The following is a 26,159-nucleotide window of genomic DNA, read 5'->3' as shown; positions in this document are numbered from 1 at the left end:
GTGCATCTTTCCGTGAATTCAGTGAATTCATAATACTCACTGCAGTTACAAATTTTATTCTTTTTGTCTCTGGTTCCTTGTTCAAAAGCCTTGTTCATAAATTTATATCTCTGGCTGTGGACCTTTGTGAATGTGGTGGTGGAGAGGGCCAGGGAAGAAGCCTGCACAGATCAACTAAAATCAGGTCAGTCGACTGCTGGAACAGAATGAAGACAGCAACAATAAAAGCAAAATACTGCGAATCCTGGAAATCCGAAATAAAAACAGAAAGTGCTGGAAAAGCTCAGCAGGCTCGGCAAGATTGGTGGAGAGAGAAACAAAGTTAACCTTTCTAGTCAAATATGACTTCTTCAGAACTGAAAAAGGGTAGAAATGTGATGGGTTTTATGCTGTTGAAGGGGGAGGAAGAATAAAAGGGAAGGTCTAGGATAGGGTAGGTCATTTCTCCTGCCCTCTACCCTATCCCAGACCTTCCCTTTTGGCCTTCCCCTCTCTCCCTTTCAACAACATAAAAACCATCACATTTCTACCTCCCTTCAGTTCTGAAGAAGAATCATATTCGACTCAAATCAAACATTGAGGACCCTGGTGATAAATTACTGTTCCTGGTTCTTTAGCCCTGAGAGTAGAAAGTAAAGCCACCATATGGCAGGACTGTTTCTTTATCAGTAGAAGAAGCAGAACAACATCCATGGCAATGCAGTCTGCTTGCTCAACAACTCAACCACTATCCTAAACATACATTCCTTTGTCACTGCACACCGTGGCTGATTATGTTATTACCACCTACAGGATACATTGCAGGACTTCTTCAGCAACACCTCCAAAACCTAGACAAGAGCAGCCGATGTATAGGAACATCTCCAAGTTCCCATTGAAGTAATATACCATAGAACCATTGAAAAGTTACAGCACAGAAGGAGGCAATTTGGCCCATCTTGTCCATGCCAGCCCGAGGACACCCAGGTGCCCTTTCTAATCCCACCTTTCTGCAGCCAGCCCATAGCCCTGCAGCTTACAGCACTTAAGGTGCAGATCCAGGCACTTTTTAAAAGAGCTTAGAGTTTCTGCCTCTACCACCAACTTGGGCAGCGAATTCCAGACACCCACTGACCATACTGACTTGGACATACATTGCCATTCCTCTATCGTCACTGGGTCAAAATCTTGAAACTCACTACCGAGAACACTAAGGTAACACCTTCACCACACAAGAATAAGGCCCAGCACTCCTTTCTCAGGATAGCAAGGGATGGGGAATAAATGACAGCCTTATCAGTAATGCTCACATCCCGTGATTAATTTAAATAAGCTTTGATTTACCAGTTTCAAGACTTAGTACATCAATAATGACTAGAGTTATGTTATCTTCATTTGTTGTGGAAATCAGCAGTTTTTGCGGCTTTTCATCAATTAAAACGTTTTTAATAAATAACTAAATGTTGTGGTGTATGCCATACAGAAATATACACCAGTGCCAACAAGAGCACTGCAATCAGTGATACGATGAGTCATAGTTCTCTAACATATGAAATACCACAAGACTGAACTGAAACTTGCTTCTTTCTGAAGAGCACAGGTAGTTTTCTCATCTATGATGTACTGATATGAAAGTTGCTGTGTTTACAGAACTGGGACACAATGTGCAATGCTCCTCAGGTAATGTTAGCAAAGTCACCATAGTCCAGGAATTACACCTGAGACCTTCTTGACATGAGTGATCCAGCTACACACTGGATAAACTCAGAGCTATTGGAGAGTCTTCCTTCGTCATCTTACGCTTTTTTGGAACATTGCATTCCGCTCCTTTAAAGTTACAAACACATTAGAAAGATTTAAATAAATCCTACTGTATATCATGGTGATCAGGTTGGCTTCTACTTCTAAACCATTATACATGTGAATGTTCAATCAAAAATGATTATTGTGGCCAATATTTATCCCTCAATTGACATCATGGCAACAGATTATCTGAACAATATCTCACTGCTGTTTATGAAGAGCTTGCTGTGTGCAAATTGGCTCCTGTGCCTCTTGCATTATTATAGAAATTGCATTTCAAAAGTGCTTCATTGGTTGTAAAGCACCTTGGGAATTCCTGTCCCTCTGAAAGCAAGTCTTCTTCTCTTTCCCTTAGCCAATTTCTGTGAATTTGGAAAATAACACACCCTATCTTCACCTTCTTTATACTTAGAAGAATACATTATGGTTTGTGAGCATGTGAAACAGTTCATAAACACTGGAATAGATTTCTGAAACACTACTTTGGTTGCTGCAGCCTTCAGGTCTGGGTGGCACAGTGGGTTAGAACAGTGCCCTTTCACGTCCATGGGGACTTGGTTCAGATCCAACCCTGAGTGATGGGATTAACATCTCACCTGTCTGCCAACTGTAAGAGCCGACTGTCATCCCAATCCAGTTCCTTGTGAGCTTGAGTCTGTTCTATTACATCACCCTGTAAGTAAGTGCTAACTTGGGAGTCTCCCTCAGATAGGCCAGAAGACTGAGCTTGTGTAAAATAGACATGTCCTATGAGGAAAGGATACACTTCTGAGATTCCATTTATGTGCTTTAGTAGAATAGCTTTACTCTGCATATAAACCGTGCTATATCGGAGCAGATGTGTTTGATGGTAACCCTGGATGCAAAAGTGGAAAATATTCCACCCTACTTGTCATCGTTCATGTTGTATAAATAAGTATTGCCTACATTAAAAAAAAAACAGCTTCAGTATTAGCTATATGCAGGTAAATCACTGTTTGAAATCCTGGTTCTCTTTCCATGTGTCAGTAAACATACCAGGCAGAGGACCATCTAAATCATGTGCGAAAAGTTGGAACACAGAGTGGGGAGTCAATTAAAGAAAATTATTAAAACCGCGGCAGGAAAAAGATGCCAGAACCAAACACACAAATTCGCTGCTCCAATCGTGCCACTGATCCTGGGAAACAAGTTACAGCAGAGCACATGTTAATGTCACTAGGGTTCTAACCCCCAAACTCACGCTCAAAATAACTTGCAGCAGTTATGACCTAAGATCCTTCCACCGCCTTCATAAGCTGAAAGGAAGAAAGAAAATGCAAAGCAAAACATGTTGGAGCCTGGGAGTTCTTCATAAGAGTTGTAAGGTCTGTTGCAGGCGGTCGAATAATAAAATTCCTTCGAATCGTAAATCATCTCTTTCTCTGTTCAATTAATGTTAACAGCCCACAGATTAAAAAGAAGATATTATTGAAAAAATGCAATAGCTAGTGGCAGAATTTACATGTTCTGGAACAACATTCCTTCACAACTTGCTGTCCTTTCTGCAAAAAAAAATGTAGTTGAAATTCCGCCCACATTTGCATCTAATCAGCCATACAGAGGGCATTAATGACTTGTCAGTTATATGCCCTGCCATTTTCTGTCCAATTAATTCTCTCATTGTGCACTGGATTAAAAAAAAACAAAGGCCTTTTTGCACACAATAACCGATCATTAAAATTCAGCAGGTTCCCCTGAGTGTGTGCTTGGCTTTTTGCCAAGAGAGCACTGCCTGCTTTCCTTCTGTATACTAACAATGTTTAAAATTCAGCTTACCCCAGCATAGGCATCAGTAACCATTTCCTGGAGTATACCTTTAGTCTTTCTATTCTTTGCGAACATTTTGGGCATCTGGTGAACAAGAAAAACAGTGTACAAGTTTGAAAACAAAAGGCACAAAAAAACTGTAGATGCTGTAAACATGAAAAATATAAATATGCATGTTAATTTAACCTTTTTGTCTTATTAGGTATCTAAGAGCAATAGATTAGTGCAAAATAATATAATCATTATCTTCATTACCAGTCTCCCATTTTCCTGCATATTCCTCATGTTACGTGGTTTAGAGTCATCTTTACACCACAAATTTTGAAAGCAAAGCCACTTGCCAAACCACTATAAGGAGCCAATGTAGGCCAGGACTTAGTGCAAGCTATGATATAGGTAGCAGAATCCTTGACAAATTCAATTTTACAGAGGGCGCAACAGTATGATTACAGTCTATACTTTAGCTTAAATTTCTTAAACTTCACTTCCAATGATAGCACAGGGCTAACGGGGCAACTGGGTCTCTACTAACATTAAAATTAAACTGGTGACTGGAGTTCTGAGCATTCAGTTTCATTGATGCTCAGCGAAAAACAATATGGATAGAGTAGAATAGTTCAGGTCTTCTGGCCCTTGTGTCGCGTTCAGTGAGTATCAATCTAAGAATGTGGCATAAGTGGCTCCTTAATATTACTGAGGTGATAGCATTAGGGTCTGCTGCACAGTGTGGTAATTATGGTTTTATCTAATGTGTAATATACCTTTAAGAAGAATGCTGTTAAGGAAGATCACATGATCTTTAGTAACCAATAGGAGAGAAGCACGGGCTACCTCTGTAGTTAGTAGTATGAAGATAGGGTCTGAAGTGAAAGCACACATGTAGTTGTTGCTGAGTACCTTTGTAAATAAACATAATGTTTCCCAGCTAAGAAGTGTTTGCTGATCAACTCTATCAATAGCACCAACTCGGCCACCACTTACAACAAGCATGCGACGAGGATCCACAGGATCCAACAAACTGGTGACGAGGATGAAACAAGGATAAAACAAGATTAAACAGAAAAGAAATCGGCAAAGTACCTCGCCCAGTAATTGTAAGTAGAAATTCTGTTCAAATCGGAGAAATAATTCCCTCTCAGAATGCTGCAATTTGGAAGAATTGATCCTTTCGATCCAGCGACGGATGATTGGTCTCATTAGATTGAACGCCTGGCGTTCTTTTTCCAAGCAAACGAGATCCCCTTATGTACATGTGGGAATAAAGCCTACAACTTGATTCAAAATTTGATGGCATCCAGTGCCCCAGATTTGAAAAATCTTAATGAATTCACTCCACGTGATATCAAGGCACTGGAGACTGCAAAGGCTATGGGCCCTGACAATATTCCGGCAATAGTTCTGAAGACTTGTTCCAGAACTTGCCGCGCCTCTAGCCAAGCTGTTCCAGTATAGCTACAACACTGGTATTTACCCGGCTATGTGGAAAATTGCCCAAGTATGTCCTGTACACAAAAAGCGGGACAAATCCAACTCAGCCAATTACTGCCCCATCAGTCTACTCTCCATCATCAGTAAAGTAATGGAAGGTGTCATCAACAGTGCTATCAAGCGGCACTTACTTAGCAATTACCTGCTCACTGATGCCCAGTTTGGATTCCGCCAGAGCCACTCAGCTCCTGACCTCATTACAGCCTTAGTTCAAACATGGACAAAAGAGCTGAACTCCCGAGGTGAGGTGAGAGTGACTGCCCTTGACATCAAGGCCGCATTTGACCGAGTGTGGCATCAAGGAGACAATGGGAATCAGGTGTAAAACTCTCCACTGGTTGGAGTTATACGTGGCACAAAGGAAGATGGTTGTGGTTGTTGGAGTTTAGTCATCTCAGCTCCAGGGCATCACTGTAGGAGCTCCTTGGGGTAGTGTCCTCAGCCCAACCATCTTCAGCTGCTTCATTAATAACCTTCCTTCCATCATAAGTTCAGAAGTGGGGATGTTCGATGATGATTGCACAATGTTCAACACCATTCGCGACTCCTCAGGTGCTGAAGCAGTCCACGTCCAAATGCAGAAAGACCTGGACAATATCCAGGCTTGGGCTGACAAGTGGCAAGTAACATTTGCGCCACACAAAAGTGTCAGGCAATGATTATCTCCAACAAGAGAGAATCTAATCATCATTGACATTCAATGGCATTACCATCACTTAATTACCCACTATCAACATCCTGGGGGGTGACCATTGACCAGGAACAGAACTGGACTAGCCACATAATTACTTTGGCTACAAGAGCAGGTCAGAGGCTAGGAATCCTGTGACGAGTAACTCACTTCCTGACTCCCCAAAGCCTGTCCACCATCAACAAGGCACAAGTCAGGAGTGTGATGGAATACTTCCCACTTGCCTGGATGAGTGCAGCTCCCACAACATTCAAGAAACTGGACACCGTCTAGGATGACTAGCTTGCTTGATTTGCACCACATCCACAAACATTCACTCCCTCCACCACCGATGCACAGTAGCAGCAGTGTGTACCATCTACAAGATGCCCTGCAGGAATTCACCAAAGCTCCTTAGAGAACACGTTCCAAACCCATGACCGTTACCATCTAGAAGGATAAGGACAGCAGATAAATGGGAACACCAACACCGGGAAGTTCCCCTCCAAGTGACTCACCATCCTGACTTGGAAACACCGTTCCTTCACTGCCGCTGGGTCAAAATTCTAGAACTCCTTTCCTCACAGCACTGTGTGTACCTACAAGACCTACAAATTGATGGTTAATAAAGTAACTAAGCTAGACAGGCACCCCATTCAAAAATTGAAGACCTGCATACCAAGTTGGCAGGAGGAACAACTTACACAAAGCTTGACATGAGTCATGCTTATCAACAACCAGAGTTGGACATGCCTCTTGGGAATTTGTTACAATTAATACCCACAAAGGCTTGTACCATTATACTCAATTGCCTTTCGGCGTCTCCTCAGCTTGCCCCATCTTCCAGAGAACAATGGAAAGCTTACTGCAGGGACTGCCCCAGGTTGTAGTCTATTTAAACAATATTTAGATGACAGGATTCATTGAAAAAAAGCATTTGGCAAACTTAGAGGAAGCCTTAAAACATTTCTTGCAGGCTGGAGTGCATTTAAAAAAAGAAAAGTGCACGTCCCAAGCGAGGGAAGTAATCTATTTGGGTAGATTCACAGGGCTTCCACCCGGTTGAGGAGAAAGTAAGAGCCATAAGAGAGGCACCTGCACCAAAGAACATCTCAGAGATCAAACCATTCCCAGGAATAATCAGTTATTTTGGATACAAAAACAAAAATACCTGGAAAAACTCAGCAGGTCTGGCAGCATCTGTGGAGAGGAACACAGTTAACGTTTCGAGTCCAAATGACCCTTCAACAGAACTGAGGTTATTATGGATGGTTCTTACCCAATTTGTCTACAGTGCTGCCATCCCCATGCCCCGCATTCTCTACTCAAAAAGAACCAATGTTGGTCTTGGGAGGCGCCATAAAAAAAAGCTTTCGTAAAGGTGAAATAATTGTTGCACTCATCCAACCTACTGGTACATGATGACCGGAGGAAAGAATTGGTGTTGACGTGTGAAGCATCCCCCTACAGAGTGGGAGCAGAGCTTTCCCATCGGATGGACGATGGCACAGAACGGCCGAAAGGATACATATCAGTAACGCTCACCGCAGCGGTAAAGGGATACTCGCAGATGGAAAAAGAAGGCCTGTCCATCATCTTTGGTGTCAAGAAATTTCACCAGTATGTACATGGCTGCCATTTTATTATTTCAGACCACAAACCATTGCTAGGATTGTTCAGCGAGGACAAGGCTATACCACCCATAGCCTCAGTAAGAATACAATAATGGGCTTTAATTCTGGCAGCATACAGGTACACTTTTGTACATAGACCTGGAAGTCAAATCGCAAACGCTGATGCACTTAGTAATTTGCCTTTACAAGAAAATGATGAGGATGTCCCAGTTCCACAAGAACTTGTTTTATTGTTAAATTTCTTAGACTCCTCGCCGGTATGTGCTCAACAGATCAGAGACTGGACAAGTCGGGACCCAGTCCTGTCTCAAGTACAAGAAAAAGTGCTATTGCCTTACGGCGTCTCCTCAGCTGGCACCATCTTCCAGAGAACAATGGAAAGTTTACTGCAGGGACTGCCCCAGGTTGTAGTCTATTTAAACAATGTTTAGGTGACAGGATTCATTGAAAAAAAGCATTTGGCAAACTTAGAGGAAGCCTTAAAACATTTCTTACAGGCTGGAGTGCATTTAAAAAAAGAAAAGTGCACGTCCCAAGCGAGGGAAGTAATCTATTTGGGTAGATTCACAGGGTCCACCCGGTTGAGGAAAAAGTAAGAGCCATAAGTATAAGCCATAAGTACTATCTGGTGAAATGTACGTCAACAGAAGACATGAAATAGCCAGCCAGGACGGCATCTTATTGAGGGGAGCATGGGTGATAGCTCCTCCAAAAGGAAGAGAGCTATTTTCAGTTGAACTACACAGTGCCCATCCAGGAATATCCCAAATGAAGACCATAGCATGCAGCTATCTATGGTGGCCTGGGATGGATGGCGAAATAGAGAGTTTAATGAAGAATTGTGTGCAATGTCAGCAACTGCAAAAGTTACCTTCAACAGCTCCGTTACACTCTTGGAAATGGCCAGAAAGACCATGGGTGCGGTTACGCATTGACAATGAGGGACCTTTCATGGGAACAATATTTCTGCTCATTGTCGATGCCCACTCAATATGGATGGACATATATGAGGTGAAGTCACCAACGTCTTCTACTACAATTGAGAAGCTACGTCAAATTTTTGCCATTTCCAGACTATCAGAAGTAGTCATTTCTGATAACGACACGGCATTTATGAGTGCTGAGTTTCAATGGTTTATCAGCCTCAACAGTATCACTCATGTAAAACTTCAACGTACCACCCTTCCTCAAATGGACTGACTGAAAGGGCAGTTCAAACAATCAAGGCAGACATGATAACGTTAACTGGAGATTTCTTAGCAACCAAGCTAGCACGCTTTATTTTCCATTATAGGACCTCCCCTCACACAACAGGTGTCATACCTGTGGAATTATTGATGAAATGCCGTCTCAGGATGAGATTGAGCTTAATAATGCCCAATTTAGGAGGGAAGGTGGAAAGGAGTGAGGGAAATCAGAAAACTAGACATGACTGGCATAGTCGTGAGAGGAAATTTACTGTGGAAGAGACGGTATACGTGAAGACCTTTGGAGAAGGACCAAAGTGGTTACCGGGTGAAGTAAGTGCAGTGACTGGACCTCTATCTTACCATGTAGAGGTTGAAGGCCAAGTCATATGGAGACATGTGCATCAACTAAGAAAGAGAAAACAATTCACCAAGAAATGATTCCACCAGTGTTCACGACCGGGTCAACGTTTCCTGTTGAGAGAACTCAACCCAGTACAGACATGTCTGATGTGTCTGATGTTCCTGTAAGAGTTGAGGATACAGATCTGCAGGTGCCCACTAAAGAACCTGATGTTCAGGCAACTCCAGAAAAGGAGGTCCCTGACAAAACATCTGAAGTTGTAGAGCTGAGACATTCTACACGCATAAGGCAACCCCCAGGAATTCAGAACTTGTATATATCTTACCAGTGTAAATATTTTGTTGTCTTGAGAAAACTGAATTTGTAAATATAAAACGTATTTCCGAGTAAAGAGGAGAGGGATGTGGTAATTACGGTTTCATATAATGTGAAATATACCTTTAAGAAGAATGCTATTAAGGAAAATCACATGATCTTTAGTAACCAATAGGTGAGAAGCACGAGCTACCTCCGTATTTAGTCATTAGTAGTATGGAGGTAGGGCCTGAAATGAAAGCACACATGTAGTTGTTGCTGACTACCTTTGTAAATAAACATGATGTTTCCCAGCTAAGAAGTGTTTGCTGATCAACTCTATTTATAGTACCAACTCGGCCACCACTTACACAACCAGCGTGCGATGAGAATCCAACACACCCTTAAGCAGAAGTGGCCGCTCTTGACTGTAATAAGTATTCTTACTGATGAAGGGTTCCACTGAGAGGAATTGAAAGATGGGGTGAAAGGTACTTTGCGACCAGGAAGGAAGGGATCTGTGTTCAAACGTGATTATGTGGATAATTCAAAAGTCTTTAAGAAAAAGGGAAAAAATTGAATATTTTAAAGATGCGCAATATCCCAAAATGAATAAGAGGAAATGATCCAGAGGTAACAGTGCTTAACATTCCATAAAACTTGAGTTAACCAATCACTCTTGCCTGTGGAGTGAGCCCAAAACTTAGAGATATTACCTATCAGGAAAGAAGCTGAACAAGCTGGGGCTCTTTTCTTTAGATAAGAGAAAGCTGGGGAGTAACCTGACAGAGGTCTGTAAGATTATTAAACAGTTTCATATGGTAGACATGGAGAAGAAGCTGGATAAATACATATGAATGAAAAGAACAGAAGGTTATGTTGATGAGGAGAGATGAAAACTAGTGGGAGGAGGCTTGTGTGGAGCATAAACACGGGATGGACTTGTTGGGCTGAATGACCTGTTTCTGAGCTGTACATTCTCAACCTGTAATCATTGCTGGGTATTATAGGAGTGTAGTGCACAAGAATACTTGGGGAAGGATACCCAACATCAGTCTCTCAGACTTCCTCATGGGTAGCATTGGGCGAGATCTGGAGGTGTGGTTTGTGGTCTGTGAAGTTGCAAAGAGCGGAGATAAGGAAGAGGGGTTAAATATAATTTAATGTTTAAGCAAGCCTCAGTTTGCATAAAATGTGGCAAAAGCTGTACTGCAGTTACACAACTCTCCTCATTTCTGAAAGGCAAATAATTCTAAGCTTCCCATGTGCTCCCACATGTTATGTTTATGTAGCCTTGGTTTATCTGGTTCCAGTTTTATATGTCTCTATGTACAAGGACACTTTGTACAGAAGAGAAAATGAATAAGGAAGGTATTCAGGCTCCCAGTAGTAGCTGTTAGTCTATGAGGTGGCCCAAAACAGAGCATCGAGTGTTGCATTTATATTGCAGCAGAGGCTTCAAAGAGATGGCTAATATAAAGAGGCACCAAACATGCCTGAGATACAGAATATCATTTTGTGAGATTGTTTGACTCTGTGGCTTCACACTTCTGGTGTCAAACATAAATAGCCATCTTCTTCTCAGCTCACTTTATTATCAACCAAACCCCAAATGTTATTTGTTCTATTCATTCTCAGGATGTGGTCTTTGCTGGCAAGGCCACCATGTATTGCCCAGCCCCAGTTACCTTGATAACTGAGTGGCTTCCTAGGCCACTTCAGAGGAAGGTTAAGAGTCAACTATGTCTGTGTGGGATGGAGTCACATATAGACCATACTTGGGTAATGTGGTTTTCACATTACTGACTTGTGTAGACCACCCACCAGAAATGTAAGGCACGGAGAGCCATCCCAAAGGAGCTGCACATACACAGTTATCACAGTTACCACTGGTGCTTCATGTCTATTTCAAAGTACAAACAACAAATTGCATTTATATAGCACTGTTATCATAATATCACAGTGCTTCAGAGGACCGTTATCAAACAGATTATGACCAAACCACATAAAGAGATTCTAGGATTGGTAACCAATGGTTTGTTCAAAGAGGTAGGTTTTAAGAAGCAACTTAAAGGAAGAGAGAGCGGTTGCAAGGTGGAAAGGTTTGGGCAAAGATTCCTGAGCTTAAGGCGAAGACAATAAAAAGCACAGCTACCACTGGTGGAGTGATTAAAATTAGAAATGCACAAGAGTTCAGAATTTGAGGAACGCAGGGATCTCAGGTCATTGAAGGGCTGGAGGAGATTACAAAGGTAGGGAGGCCTGAGGTCCTGGAGGAATATGGAAACAAGGGTAAGATTTAAAAATTGAGACTCTTAGGTCAGCGAGCACAGTGGTGAAGAATGAGCGAAGCTTGGTGCGAGTTTGGAAACGGGCAGCGATGTTTTGGTTGAGTTCGAGTTTGCAAAGGGTGAAGCCGGCCAAGAGAGGATTGGAATAGTTGAATCTGGAAGTAACATAGATCCCTGTGATGACAAAAATCCACTGGGAGTATCTCGCGATATACATGGGGCATAAGATGGAAAGTCACAAAGCTGCCTTGTCTGTCACCTGAGTCCACCTGCTGCTGTTTGGAGTAATGATGGTTCCCAATTACACCACTAGATGGAGTGCCTCACTTTGAAGAGACATTAAGGCAAATCCTGATATGGGTATTATCTTTGTGTAAGCCCATTTGCCAGTCAAAAGATTGCAGTATTATTGTTGCCCTTCATGATACTCTCCATAGTTTACCCTACTGGACCAAATGTTCTTCATAAGAACAGGCACCTCCTGTTGGTGGTGTTGTTTGGTGAAAGGTTGCAAGGTCATTAAAATCGTGACTACACTTCAAAAAATACATCATTGACTGTAAAACTCTTTGGGACACCCTGAATTTGTGAACGATGTTAAGGAAATGCACATTATTTCTTCTAACAACATCGGGGAGAGAAACCTTTTTAAGTAAAAATTTTAAGAAAAAAATGGGACTGCTCTGGTGACTTGGACAATGCAGTACGGCATTGACATTCCATACAAGCTGGTTGGCCATCTGAAGAGACACAGCTCTTCTACTGGGGTGGAAAAGAGCCACTTGTGACTAAGAGGAGCTTTGGCATGTCATGAGTTGGCAATGATACTGTGTTATAACTGTGGGACAAGGAGGAACCTAACTCATAAACCTGGCAGGGTCAGGGAAGAAATGTGTGAATATGGAATGGTCACAATGTGCAGGAGAAAATATAAAGTAAACCAATGACTAGGAAACTTTTTGATGTAAATAAAAGGTATTAATGATCTGTCCTGATCACTCTTCCATTTGAATATCCATTTTAATCTGCAGTTCACAAAGGTATAGGTAAATACTACATATACAATAATGATCTTTAAGCATGGCCAATGAATTTGAATGTAACAATAAAATTGAATTTCAGTCTTGATGAAAGATAATCGACCTGAAATGTCAACTCCATTTCTCTCTCCACAGATGCCACCAAACTTGCCGAGTATTTCCAACATTTCCTGTTTTCATTTTAAAATGGAATTTAATACCGGAATATCTTTTTGATATTAAAAAAACTTTGCACACTTTTAACCTGACTCCCTTGGCTCGGGTCCAGTCATTGTTCAAAGTTCATTAAATTCATTGACCTAGTTCTCCCATATGTGTAACCACCTTTTGTAAAGCAAGGCTCAGCCAGTGTGATGGCATTTAAATGTGTTACTTTATATTAAGTTAAAATGTTATCGAGACACCATTTACATATATTGGTCTTGGCTCCCTAAAATATACAAACTTGCTCAGTCAGTTTCCAGTAGTAGACACTGGCATCTTACAGATAACTAAAATTGCTGCTATCTTTTCCGTCATCCATTCAAGTGTCGACCACCACTTAATGGTAGCACATGTGCCTCTGAGTCATAATGTTGTTAGTTTAGGTCCCACTCCAACGACTGGAACATAAAATCTAAATTGAAGAATCAGTATAGTACTGAGGGAGTGCTACACTGTCAGAGGTCTGTCAGATGAGGTATTAAACTGAGGACCTGCCTGCTCTTTCAGATGTTGTAAAAGATCCCACAGCACAACTTGAGGAAGAGCAGGGGAATTCTTCCCAATGTTCTTGCCAATATTTATCCCTCATCCATCATTAAAACAAATTACCTGGTTATTGTTATTTGATATGGACTGTATGGCAAAACTGATGAGAATGAGTAATTAATGATAGTCTAGGAATCCTTTGATAAACCTGTGGCAAATATGCAGTAATACTGGTTCACTCTGACCAAAGGGGGAAAATAGCACATAATCGGTAACCTATTTTATAATATGGGTGGAATCTGTCCAATATGTTAGTTGTGCAAATAATTGCAGCGCTAAGCTATCGAGCAAGTGGAAAGTGATCGCTAATGTTACATTGTTCATTACTCACTGAAATACAGAGAAACTTGTAGGTTCATGTATAATAATAACATATATATGCCTTTTGGATGAGATGTTAAACTTTCCTATCCCCTCGGGTGAACATAAAATATCTCATACACTTCTTCAGGTAAGGAGATCCCGGTCAATACTTATTCCTCCTCTAATACTGAGAAAAATCTTATTATCTGGCCATTTTCATGTTGCTATTTGTGGAACCTTGCTGTATACAAATTGACCGCCGTGTTTCCTCCATCACAACAGTCACTACAATTCAAAAGAAGTACTTAATTGGCTGTAAAGTGCTTTAGGATGTCCTGAGGTCATGACAGATATTACATAAATGCAAGTATTTTTTTCTTGAGTGTATATATTAAAAGTCAGCATTTGGCAAGCATTCCCTGCAAGTGTTGCACTTATTTGTAAGACTTTCTCCACTATACTTTTTTCTTAACACCCCATTTGTTATATTTTTAAAAATCATCTGAGTCACTATGACATATGGAGGTCTTGTTGTGTACATCAGCTGGATGGCTTATGGGACATATTCCCACATGGAACCTATTAATGCCTTTTAAATTCACTTCTAGTTTTTAATAGAATGTGAATGAAATGTCTACTTTTCAAAGATAATTTAAAATGAAGTAATACAGGTTTACTGAGAGAAAAATGTCTCCCTTGAAAGTGATAACAACAATAGTCACTACATTTCAGAAGTGCTTAATTGGCTATGAGACACTTTGGGACATCCTGAGGTTGTGAAAGGTACAGTATAATGTAAGTCTCTTCCTGATAAAGCAAGAGTGAACATTTTTCTTCAGCATTCTCCCATACACTTAAGAATTTAGAACACTGTTAACTAATTGGAGTATTTCAATCCATTGCTTGAGATTTTCATGTTTTAAAAAATATTTCACTCAAAAATCTAACATAATCTGTCCAAACCTGCCAAAAATGGAAGTGATCTTTTGAGATATAATCAAAAATAATACCAAAGAGTCATTAGATGTTAAACCTCAGTTTTATCTTCAGTGGACATGATAAAACCAGAAACTGATCTTTTTGATGATTATTCAGGGTCAAATTCCCTCATTCCAGATTTAACCTTTTACTGTCTTTTTTTTTAGAAATTCAGTATGGAATGTAATTATTTTCTTTAAAATTAGATACACCAACAAAATACAGTAAAAAGCTTTGTTTTTAATCTTGACAAATTTTACCTGTACAAAAGTTAACATTGCTTAGTCAGAAATTATTCTGTATACCTCTAACAGAAGTTTCTAGTACAAACACAGAATGGTTAAGTTACAGTTGATTTTTTTCAAACTTTATACAGAAAACGGTTTGCAAAAAGAAAGGAATTTGCCAAGAATATCTTTGCCAAAATGAATACTTTTGTTTCCAAAAATAGAAGTAAAAATTAGCATTAAAAATTATTTTTTTTAGTTTTGCAAATATTTAAAGGCACAAGTTAGCACTTAAGTGGAAAACAAGTTTATATGCTCAGCATACAATTAAAACTGGAGAACAAAAGACAGTATTAGACTACACTACTTATCGGACAGCGTTTGTTAATATAGGTGCAGTTTTATTGTAGAGGAGAATTAAAAGATTCACAGCTTATTGGCTAAAATATCTGGTCCCCAATAGCCCAAGTTGAAAAGGAACAAACATTTTCAGAACTGCTCTGTTAGAAAAGTGTTACCATTTTCTCCAGAAATTCAGCTAAGGTGATAAACACATGATTCCAAAGCGTGTAACATGTTTAGTAAGGTACAGCTTCTGCTGTGATTTAGAAAACAGTTAGTTCATCAATCAAAATCAAGAACTACCTCTCCTCCCGTGGGAAATAAGTTAACAGACATATTGTCCCTCAAGACACGCTGTCCATTATTACACACAGATTCCTGATCCCACGTGAAAGTCCAATGTTTTTGTTGCTGGATTTATTCCAAATAAAAGGGAAACAATACATAAGATAAATATACATTTCAACAACTTTCTAAGTTTCAGAAATGACACGTTTCAAAACTCAAGAACTCTTCAATGCTTGTAGTACCTCCTTTCACAAACACAAGCAATAAAACAAACCAGGGGGAAAAAAAAGGTTTGCAGAATTTGACCAATTTCATTTCAGTACCCTTTGTCCTCACAGAGGATTTTAGAGATTCCTATTTGTGTCTGTAATCAACCTGGAAATCTGTCCATACCAAAAGCTTTGTGTTTCTTCTTTGTTTAAACTAAAAAAGCAAGTGGTGGTTTTCATTGGCCAGGATTGGCAACCTTTTGAATCAGCAGGCACTTAAACTGGAATGGCACAGTGCTCCACTTGTTCAGTCCTTCATTAGTGCAGAATGCCATGGAAGACTGCTTAAGTCTCTAGGTTTCTTGAGTTCACTGTTTCCCCAACTACCCGACTCCCCGCAGCAAACCGCACCCCCCCTCCCCAACCCCACCCAACACTTCTCCTGGGAGGCGAGAGCTTCCTATGGCCTGGTGAGGGTCGTGTACACTGGTTGGTCCCAGTTAGTTGGACTGTGGGATGGAGGAATGGACAGAGTATTCAGGAGAGGTGAAGCATAAGGCCGGCGAGATGAATGGAAATATGGGTACTGGTAGATGCTCGAAGGGTATCCAGAGTAAGGATTGTAGTAATTGGGGCCCTGGACATCTGAATAGTCACACTGGGAGCCAGAAAAGGCAGCTGCAGCAGCATTGGCAGGTGAGCAAGCCTGGTTACTGTAGGAGCTATAATCGGTTTGTGGTGAAGAGCCATGCTGTTGGTCATTGTAGTGGCTTGGGCTGAGCTGTTCGGTCTTAATGTGCGGTCTTTGCTGACTTGGTTCACTGGAAACTGATGATGAAGGTGAAGAGGATGAGGCACTCTTATGGTTCCAGACAACTTGAGCTGGGCTGCTGCTGGTTATGTAGGCTGCACTGTAGGAGCCTGCCGAGTTCGGTCCATGGCTATGGTCAGAAGAGAGAGGCACTGCGTGGCCATTCAGTGGTAGGTACTGGTCAAACTCGTGGACATCGAAGGTCTCCATGTTGTTGATGACCTCGCTGCTCAGCTCGCTGATGTCCACGTTGCTGAAGTCGATGTTCTGGCGGCCATTCTCCGCCATGGGGCGCCCCTCCCTTTTCATCTCATGCTTCCCTGCGTGGAGATCGGTTTTGGGGGTGGTGGGTGGTGTTGGGGGCCCTTGTGCATGGCCTGATTAAAAACAAAACAAAAAGACAGGCCGTTACCTAAGAGGTCAAAAACAAACCAATTATACTATGGCTGTCATGGGTGGCCAAGAATTTAGTACTTAGAATCGTATAGTACAGAAAGCGGTGGTTATGGCCCATCATACCTCTTTACCAGAGCTATCCAATTAGTCCCACTCTTCTGCTCTTTCCCTGCAGCCTTTCATTCCCCCCACCTTCAAGTATATATAAAATTCCCTTTTGAGAGTTACTATCGAATCTGCAGCCGCCACCCTTTTATACAGGGCATTCTAAAGCATAACAACTGGCTAAGTAAAAAAAAATTCTCCTCTCGCCTCCGGCTCTTTAGCCAATTACTTTAAATCTGTCTCCTCTAGCTACTGACTTTGTTGTCAGTGAGAACCGTTTATCCCTTTTTACTCTAACAAAACCCCTCATTATTTCGAATGCCTCTATCAAATCTTCATTTAACCTTCTCTGCTCGAAGGAAAGCAGCCCCAGCATCTCTGATCTCTCCACCTGACCAAAGTGTTGCATCCCTTGTACGCATGAAAACTATTAGCAATTCTGTGAAATGTTTAAGACTCAAATCAATTCAAACATAGCTGTTGTAATCATCAAACCTTGTTCATTTTATGCATAAATTAATATAGGTTAGAAAGTCAAAACTTTTTTTTTAGCCTCTGTAGCTGACAGTTCTGCCCTGAGGGACTGCCTGGTCCTTTGTGAATTTACATGCTACAGCTCTGAGAAAGGAGTTAAAATGGGTGTTTTGCCATCTGGCAGAAACCAAGAGCTGGGCTCGCAAGTGAAACTGGAACCAGGACTGTGGGACAGTGGAAAGTTCTACTCCCGATGCTACTCTTAAAGGTGAAAAAATGAACATCTCAATTTAATGCAGAGGAACTTAGCCTCTGAAAAACACAAGGCAGCAAATGGAAACCCTGCCCCCTCTGCGGAAACTCGTGGCGGGAGGGTTTCAGGAATGAGCGCTGAGCCACTCATGGCAGTTCTACCGCTTCCCTTATCCCAAATTCTCTGTCGCTCTCTTCGCTTTCGCCATTTCAGCTCGGCGTGAATTCTTTTAAACGGACCCCCTGCCTCTTTTTTTTTGTTTCTGTCCTATTCAGCCCTCCCTCTAACTCGCACGGCACCCATCGGAAACTCCGCATCTCGCTCACCTGTGTGTTCAGGCGGGTGGTGCCCATCGGGAACCACCCTCCCCCCGGGGAGGCTGTCTCCTGGGTGGCCGCCTTTGTACAGCTGGTTGACGGGCAGGTGGCTCTGCTCGGCGCCCTGATCCGAGTCCGCCTGCCCGTTCTTCACGCTCTTTCTCCGCCGAGGCTGGTACTTGTAGTCGGGGTGGTCCTTCTTGTGCTGCACCCTCAGGCGTTCAGCCTCCTCCACAAAGGGGCGCTTCTCATTCTCGCTCAGCAACCTTTTTCAAAAGAGACACATCAAGAGTCTTAGAGAGATGGAAGCTCCCCCTCAAACACCGAAGAATTACTCAGCGAATTCTGCTCCCCCGACTCTCTCCCCCACCATTTTCCCCTTTCAGCTCTTATCCAGTTCCCTTTGGAAAGTGATTGTTGAATGAAACAACTGGCAGTCCATAGCGCCTCTCTGACAGAAACGCCAGCATTCAGCTTAGCCAGGGCACCTGACCGAGCGAAACAATGCTTTACTGGACTCCAGCTAGTTTGAGGAGAAATCCCAAATGTTAGAAACAGGGCTAGGTGATTCTGGGAGCACTGCATTCGTTATTCAAACCCAGAAAGCACTTGTGTGGTCTGGGGCCACTCAGATATGTGACCCGGCCTTAATACAGGGTTCAAGTAACCGAAAAGATCGTCTTGCTTCCAGATTACAGGCTCAAATTGTCCCCGTGAATCTTTTACGGGGTAAAAATGAAGTTTCCTCGCCCCTCACCCGACTTCAATTCCTGGATATAATGAGTATTATTTAATGAGCTAAATGCTAACAGATGGGATATATATATATATATTTTTTGCCATCTAATCACAGAGGAGGTTAAAAGCGACATGGAAGCTGGGTTATGGGTGTACAGAGCCAGCCCAGTGCCAGCCTGTTGGACAAGAGCCGGATCTCCCTCCGCTGCCGACTGGGGATTCAGCCTTTTGCTAATGGCAAAGCCTCGGCCATTGAATTTGCCCTCAAGATAGCGAGGGGAAAGCGGGCGCCAAAGCCCCGCCGACCCATTCCAGCAATGCTGGCCAAGTAGAAACTCCTCCGTTCTGAAACCCGTCCAACAGCTCGGCCAATTGGAACCGAATTTTCAACGCTCCACTGGATAACCCACTGGACAACCCTTACATTTAACACCGAGAGCTAAGTGCAATCTTCCAGATTCAGGAAGACCTAATGTTCATTCATGGGGTATGAAAATAAAATAGCACCGTGCTTTGATCCTTATTCGCAGTGACTTGGCAAATGCCTTCACGAAGATCTATCCTCTGGTGGGCATTTCTAGAGAAATCCCACATTAACGAGCGTCCTTGAAGGATTGTCCTAATCCTTCAACCCCCTTAAAAACACCGCCAGATATTGTCAGCTGGGTTCATACCCTTTTTTGCTTTGGTCATGACAGGGTCGAATAAGCGGCTATTTAACAGGGTGAGGCTGAAATGATATTCCAGACCGTATACTTAACACAATATTTACACCGGATAGTGTTATTATTATTAGTATTAGTTGCTGTATCAGTTCTCTCAGCCGTGCCAAAGGCCATTCCGATATAATGTTACGCGGGTTAAGAACTGAAGTTGTCAATTTGGCGCCGCCGCAAGCGAATGGAGGCACAAGCGTCGAAAGGCGTTACTTACCGCCAGAGTTTGCCCAGGGTTTTGCTGAGCTCGGCGTTGTGAAGGTGCGGGTATTGATCCGCCAGTTTCCGGCGAGCCGCCTGCGCCCACACCATGAAGGCGTTCATGGGTCTCTTGACATGGGGCTTGTTCTTGGACGTGCCGTTTATCCGCACGGGCATGGGCACCAGAGTCCAGTCGTACCCCTTCAGCACCTGACTCACTGCCTCTCGGATGCAGGCCGGGAAGCGCTCGTCCTCTTCGCCGCTCAGCTTCTTGCCGTTGGCGGAGGTGAGCGGGCGGCCGCAGCCCCCGCCGTCCTCCGACTCGGACAGGCCGGCGTGCTGAGCCTCGCTGTCCGACATGGAGCCCGGGGAACCCACCGACTCGCTCTCGGAGCCGCTGCAGCCCGGGCTGCACGCCCCCTCCGCCACCATCTTATCGTGTTCTTCTGTCATGTTCAGCATCGACTTGGCAAATCCGATCGTCTGACTACGGCCACAAATAGGGGGGGGGGTTTATTAAAAAAAAGACAAAATTGCAAAAGAGACGCTTTGCAATCCAAAAAAAAATGCAACAGGAAAATCTTTGCAACAATATTTTTTTTATGAAATCAAAAACTGCAAGACAAAAATAATAAAGTTCGACTTTGCAAAATGCAAGCTCAAACAAAATCAGGATCGTACTTTAAAGTCATGCTTCGGATTGTGCATTTAAAACACAAGGGCAAGAACTCCTTTGAGCAGAGAGCTAGCGGGCGATGTCCATGTGAGTCACTCAAGAGAGATGCAGCTCAGTGCGGGACACGCTGTCAGATCACCTTCGATAGTCGCCGCGCAGCTGGTCACCCAAAACTTGCAAAAGAAACTTTTTGCCAGAAGTTTGTTTACGACTTCAGTATATCAGTCTCTCCTGCGGCTCCCTGATTGGTTCGTGCTGCCGTCCCTCTGATTGGCCTGTGTTGTTAAATGGGTGGGATTTTCTTAAAGGAGCGATCCGGGGTTTTTTTTCTCTCTCTCTTTCTGTGCCTTTATAAAATTGCAACTCCCCAGGACCCTTTTTAACTATTTCGGTATAAAACGGCAGGTCGCCACAAATATCCTGCTTCAAAGCCGCTGCCAAGATGAGAGGAAAATTGAAACACAAAGCTTTTTTCGGTCCATAGACCATAATTAGCTTTTCTGCTTCTTCCTAATCATAAAGAAGGTTATGGGATTTCCAAGCCCACTGATTTCATTGGTTTAAACGATATATAAATATTTATATTCAAAGGTATGCATTCTTTAAAAAAAATTAAGTTGCAATATACATTTTCCACGCTAAGGGGCTCGCTGTGTTCCTCGTTATTGTTTGAAACTTGTGTGTAACTCATTCAATTTTAAAGCATATGGACATTCAGACGATTCCATTTGTAAATCAGATCCACCAGAAATGAATGTCGAATTATCTTTAGATGTATGAATCAGTTAATTGGCGCCAGTTTGCCAAAAATTGACATGTCACCTCTAGATGAAAGACAACTTGGTCTACCCGCTCAACTTTCGTCCACTTCGATTGTTTTATTGATTTTTTTTTAACAACATCGTAAGTAACTTACATGCATAACAAACTGTGTGGACGTGTGTTTTATGATGCATTGCAACGTTTAAACCTGTGTTAAGCACTTTACACTTGAGGTGTACAGGGGTCCTTTGTGATTGCTAGTGGCTGCCAGTTGCAAAAGTTGGCTTGGTAAGTGACCGCTTAATTGTTATATCGCGGGTTACTGGGGTTACTAAATAGCAGACAGTGTTATCAAATACTTGAAGCCACATTATTGTACAGGAGAGGAGTTGATGTGTAATCTGTCCCCCATTAAAATGTGTTTACTGACCTAGACGGTGCAATTTAAAGATTTCGGAATCTGCTGCAGAACCATTAACACTTTCCAGTACGGCGATACAAATATGGACAGATTTTCAGTTTACAGTTTTTCATGCGGTTAATAATAACCTGGAAAATTTTATATTTGCATGGTTTTGTGATCTGCAGCCTTTATTGCTAAATTATCAAATATTTTATCTGAGACTTAGATAAATAGGAGACAGAGAAGTTGTTTACTTAAAATGCCCTTTCTCCTTGCGCGATTTCCAGTCAATTTCACGTTAATTTCTGAAAGGTTTGCTTTCGGGGAGTATTGATGGTTGCTTATCTGTCATTCTCATTTGTGGTTTATTTCATTTGCCCTTTCCCTCGCTATCGGACTTTTCTTACTCCTCTCACCCCCTTCTAGAGTTCTGTTGCAGCCGGAAACATTGCGAACAATTGCGATTTGAAGGTGGATTAATATTCAAACGATATTATTTTTATTCGAAGTTTGAGCATGGGCCTAAAAATAGAGGAGAGCAATCTTTATTCGGATCCATTTGGAAAACATCTAACATCCTTACAATTCTCCGGGCTAACACTCCAGTAACACCTGTCGAAGTGTTCGGGAAAACGCAGAAGAGTTTGGGCAATTTGGGGGAGGGGTTGTTTGAATTCTGCTGGCCTCCCTCGCTGCTTTCCTGCAAGTAACATTTGTGATTTTTATTTTTTTAACCTGCAGTTTATTGTCTAAAGCGCGAAAGGGGACTGTACGGTTTAAAGGATTTGCATTGTTTATTTCAAATGTAAAGGACATGAGGGCAACTGAAATATCATTGTCTATTGTCTAAATGGTAAACATATAAATGACACTTGATTTATTCGTGCGGTTCAACATCCCGATAATTTTAATATAGCCGTTTTCATGTAAATTTATGCAATATACCCATAATGCACTGGCTTACAAATATATTTCTGAAATAATATGAGCTAAATTAATGGGGTATTTTAACCTAAATTTAATTTTTTTTTGCTACATCTAGTTTAGTCAGACTGGATTTAACAGCGCATTATCGAGTGTCTCGTCATAGGGTGTCCTTTAAAAATCAAGTAAAAGGAAGAAAACTTGAAGTTTCAGTCAATTTCAGCTCGCTATGTATTATGTACACATCAGCTGAAATTGACAACCAAATGACGTTTATTTCATATTTTGTTCCTTCTTAAATTGTTTTAAGGAATCTTCATGATAAGTTGCGGTCTAATCGGTTCTGATATATGTGGTGTGTGCCTGCCTGCCGGTCACCAGAATGGTGCTTAAAAAAAAACTTACAGAAAGACGACAGAAATTAATGAATCGAAACGATATAAAGACGCCAGTTTCATCCAGGATCTTTTTGATTGCTGGCGGAACAATCCTCATAGTTAGCCTTTTTTTCCCTATGCAACTGAGAACCAAATTAATGGCAAGAAGAGTGGATCTGAGAGAAGTGTACACAAATACTATAGTTTAATCTAATTTCTGTGGGGTGGGGGGGGGGGGTGTCAGGAAGGCACCGGTTTGAAAATAGATCATACGAGATTTCTGGGAGGATTGATGCTGACAGATTTCATTCAGGTTTCCTATCAGAAAATTTAAAAAAAGATGGGTCACGTACGAAAGAAGTGCTGAGAATATCATTGTCTCCCGCCACCCGCCTGAACTCTGCCCCACCCCCACCCAATACACATTGACTTGACTATTGAAATTTCCACAAGGCAGAATCTATCAGATGCCCGCCAGTGAGCATTCTGTCCGAATTGGAGAAGGGTCAAAGGAAACGGAAACGATCTGAAGAATCACCACTGCTGGGTTGCATAGTGAGCCTTTTGTGTTGATATCCCATACTCGATCTTTCTGTGTGTGGAATAAACAACGAAACCAAGCAGGCAGAACTGATAATCAGTCCCCGACTTAGAGTTCAGATGCCATTCAAAAGCTGAACGCGTATATATATTTAATTGATCTTGGTGGTGGGGGTGGGGGGAGCGGTGGTAATTGAAAAAATATTGACCATTCAGGACATCGATTTGGAGGATGGGGAGAGAGCTTCGCTTTCTCGGAAAGTTGAGTGGGACATAGCCGCTTATAAACGACTCACACATTTCTTGCTTCAAAGCTGCAAGAGAGAATTGTTTTTACTCCTGTTCAATTTTCAGCTGTGTTTATGTTCGATTTTAACATCGCCCCTATCTGCTCTTTCTGCCCTGATATCGCCGCCTGGGAATCGTTTATTTTGATTCATTTAACAATCCTGTCAACAAGGATTCAGCCAGCCGCCTCATAGGTTTGTGTTTCTTCGCAAGCAGAAACTGTAAACACACACAAAGCACATGGTCCCCTGGTCACACGCTTGTGGGTGTTTGCTGCAATGGGCCAGCTGTTTTGATGTTTATGTGTGTCTAATGATCTCCCTTTGTGTCTGACAGCATGCCACCAGTGTCACGGCCCTTCACACCTTCTTTTCTGAGACTCTTGCCTGACCTGTAACACGATGCCCAAATGTAAGACGTAGTCCAAAAAAAGAATAGCAGGTCCAGACTGCGAGTAAATGTTACCGCCGTGTGCTTGTTGCCAGTTGTTGGACCCCACTGCATGATTGCGGTGGAGCTTTTTAAGCAGATGGATAGGATACATCCATCCGCAGGGGAATAGGACCCCTACTTTTGCATCGACTTGGCAACCAATCCTTTCCTGCAAATTGGATGTATGCCTTGTTATTTTAAACAAATAAAAGACCTTCTATGGAATAACAAAGACAAATCCGATTTTATTCATCTGACTAGATTCCAGTCGGAGCACTGACATGTCGCCTCTTCAAGCCCAGCCGTCGAAATATCTGAGCACACATTCCACAGATCATCTTGAGCTATGGCTGAGCCGAGCAGCTTTAGCCCAGGGTTAAAACCCTTCAAGGATTATACATGTTTTTCCCCATCGCTTTGGATCATTGGGTGTATTATCGTGTAATATCATTATTAAATAATAAAAGCAATATACATATAACCTTAAAATCACTGTCAGCATCCTACTTTTGTTATTCCTTAAGTGCATGAGAACATTAACTCACATTCAGTCACTGACAGACGTTTCAGTATGCAAATCCGAAAAAAAAATAGGATTTATTCTTCTGTTACTTTTAATGAAATTTATATCAAATGTAAACTTATTAAAGATTGTTCGCTTTCCGCAGTCAACTGTGTAACCCTGTTTGGGGACGATGCGTGTAAATTTCGGGGAAATTAGGAGTTTACATTTTGCCCTCTTAATGTTCTATTCTGCCTTATCCGCCGCACTTTGAGCAATAAATTTCGCTTTTGCTTTGTTAAGGAGTAAATGTCACGTCATTTAGAAATTGACTGTTCGGAACAAATCTTGCTGCAAACTCTTCGTGCTGTCCAATATTTCTTCCTCAAATCTCAGGAGCAACTTGCAGTCGTTCTCTCAGAACCTCTTGTGAAAGATAACTTTCCCACTAATGCGAAGTATAAGCCGGCAGGCGAGAATCCCTGTTATTTATACCCGCTGTCGGTTGTTTCAATGTTCTAATTCCCAAATCTGTTCACAATTAATAGTTGACATTTAGGTTTGGATGAGACCCAATTCTTTAAAAGCTTTATTTCGTGCAACGGAAGCCCTTTCACAAATAAGTATGTAGACACATGCAACAAACTATGTTTAAACTATCAGTAAGTTTCTTGAGTCGCCAACGGATGGCGGTTGATTTTGATTAATTTCATGTACAATGTTTGTCTTCGACCTGGGAATTAATCAAACGTTACATTATAGTTGGTGGCACAGCTTCAGAAGGAGATGTTTTGTCAAATAAAAGACCAACAATAAGGCGTCCTTTGTCAGAAATATATTTGTGTTTATTGATAAGCATTTGTGTTATGAGTTTTCTTTCTGAATTGTATAACCGAAACACCAATATCCCATCACACTCAATTGCGGGGCTGTTTCAACAGCATTGGCTGTTCATATCGTGAACAGATCCTGAGAAGCTCAAAATAGACCAAGTACGAAACCATGAAGGTAGATGGACGGACGCCATCCTGCCTGCCCTACACCTGGCCGGAAAGCTTGCGAAGGCCGTTTTGTACAGGCCGATTGCTGAAAGACTCCTATGACTCGCAAACAAAAGGACTTGAAAGAAAAACGAGATGAATAGATTTCCTACATTTTTGCATCACGCAGGCATTCAATTAGATAATGTACACTCGAAACCAAATGGAATTTATACATCCGCCTACCTGTTCCTAATGCCTTGATGTTACTTAAATGATTGTTATATTTAATAATTATTTACGATATTTAATTTAATTCTTCGATCTTGCCTTCTTGGTACATTTCAAGACAGTCACCGTGGGAATGACAGCGCGTTTAGAGGAGCAGGCAACAATGTTTAGCAAATGATCTGAAATAGCTGCAAATCTCCTTTATCCGAGCGATTCACTGCATTCCCACCCCCAGAAATACTTTTAGTAGGTACCCAAGTGTTTGATGTTCGTCACGACAATAACGAATGCCATTTACACAGGTTAACAACCAGGTCATCTAATTTAATGGCGGCTGGGACAGATTTGGATTATTTTGGTCTATTGATCGTTTGCATGTGAGAGTGATCAAATGAAGT

At 41.9% G+C, this 26,159-nt stretch overlaps 1 protein-coding gene and 1 long non-coding RNA gene across 2 annotated transcripts; one reads left to right on the top strand and one right to left on the bottom strand.

Moving 5' to 3' along the window:
• Positions 1-14,789: 14,789 nt before the first annotated feature.
• On the bottom strand, positions 14,790-20,513 carry sox8a (SRY-box transcription factor 8a). Its single transcript, XM_078558578.1, has 3 exons — positions 19,663-20,513; positions 18,001-18,257; positions 14,790-16,823 (listed from the first exon to the last, which is right to left on the bottom strand). Exons 1-3 carry the CDS (start codon positions 20,106-20,108, stop codon positions 16,096-16,098), a joined length of 1,431 nt encoding a protein of 476 aa, XP_078414704.1. The 5' UTR covers positions 20,109-20,513; the 3' UTR covers positions 14,790-16,095.
• Positions 20,514-20,644: 131 nt separating this feature from the next.
• On the top strand, positions 20,645-25,368 carry LOC144690770 (uncharacterized). The gene is made up of 2 exons (XR_013578957.1): positions 20,645-21,225; positions 24,310-25,368. It is a non-coding gene; the product is annotated as an uncharacterized LOC144690770 (long non-coding RNA).
• The last annotated feature ends 791 nt before the right edge of the window (positions 25,369-26,159 follow it).

The sequence above is a fragment of the Cetorhinus maximus genome, chromosome 15 (assembly GCF_964194155.1).
Source record: "Cetorhinus maximus chromosome 15, sCetMax3.hap1.1, whole genome shotgun sequence".
In the NCBI taxonomy this organism is placed as follows: Eukaryota; Metazoa; Chordata; class Chondrichthyes; order Lamniformes; family Cetorhinidae; genus Cetorhinus; species Cetorhinus maximus.
Note: the sequence above shows the minus strand (reverse complement) of the source record. Positions and strands in the feature narration are given on the sequence as shown.

Excerpts from the sequence above, each read along its gene's own strand:
- sox8a (XM_078558578.1), bottom strand. The coding sequence starts at position 20,108 with ATGCTGAACATGACAGAAGAACACGATAAGATGGTGGCGGAGGGGGCG. Across the intron at positions 18,258-19,662 it reads ACCCTGGGCAAACTCTGGCG|GTTGCTGAGCGAGAATGAGA; the intron begins GTAAGTAACGCC and ends CTTTTGAAAAAG. Across the intron at positions 16,824-18,000 it reads CCACCCGCCTGAACACACAG|GCCATGCACAAGGGCCCCCA; the intron begins GTGAGCGAGATG and ends GTTTTTAATCAG.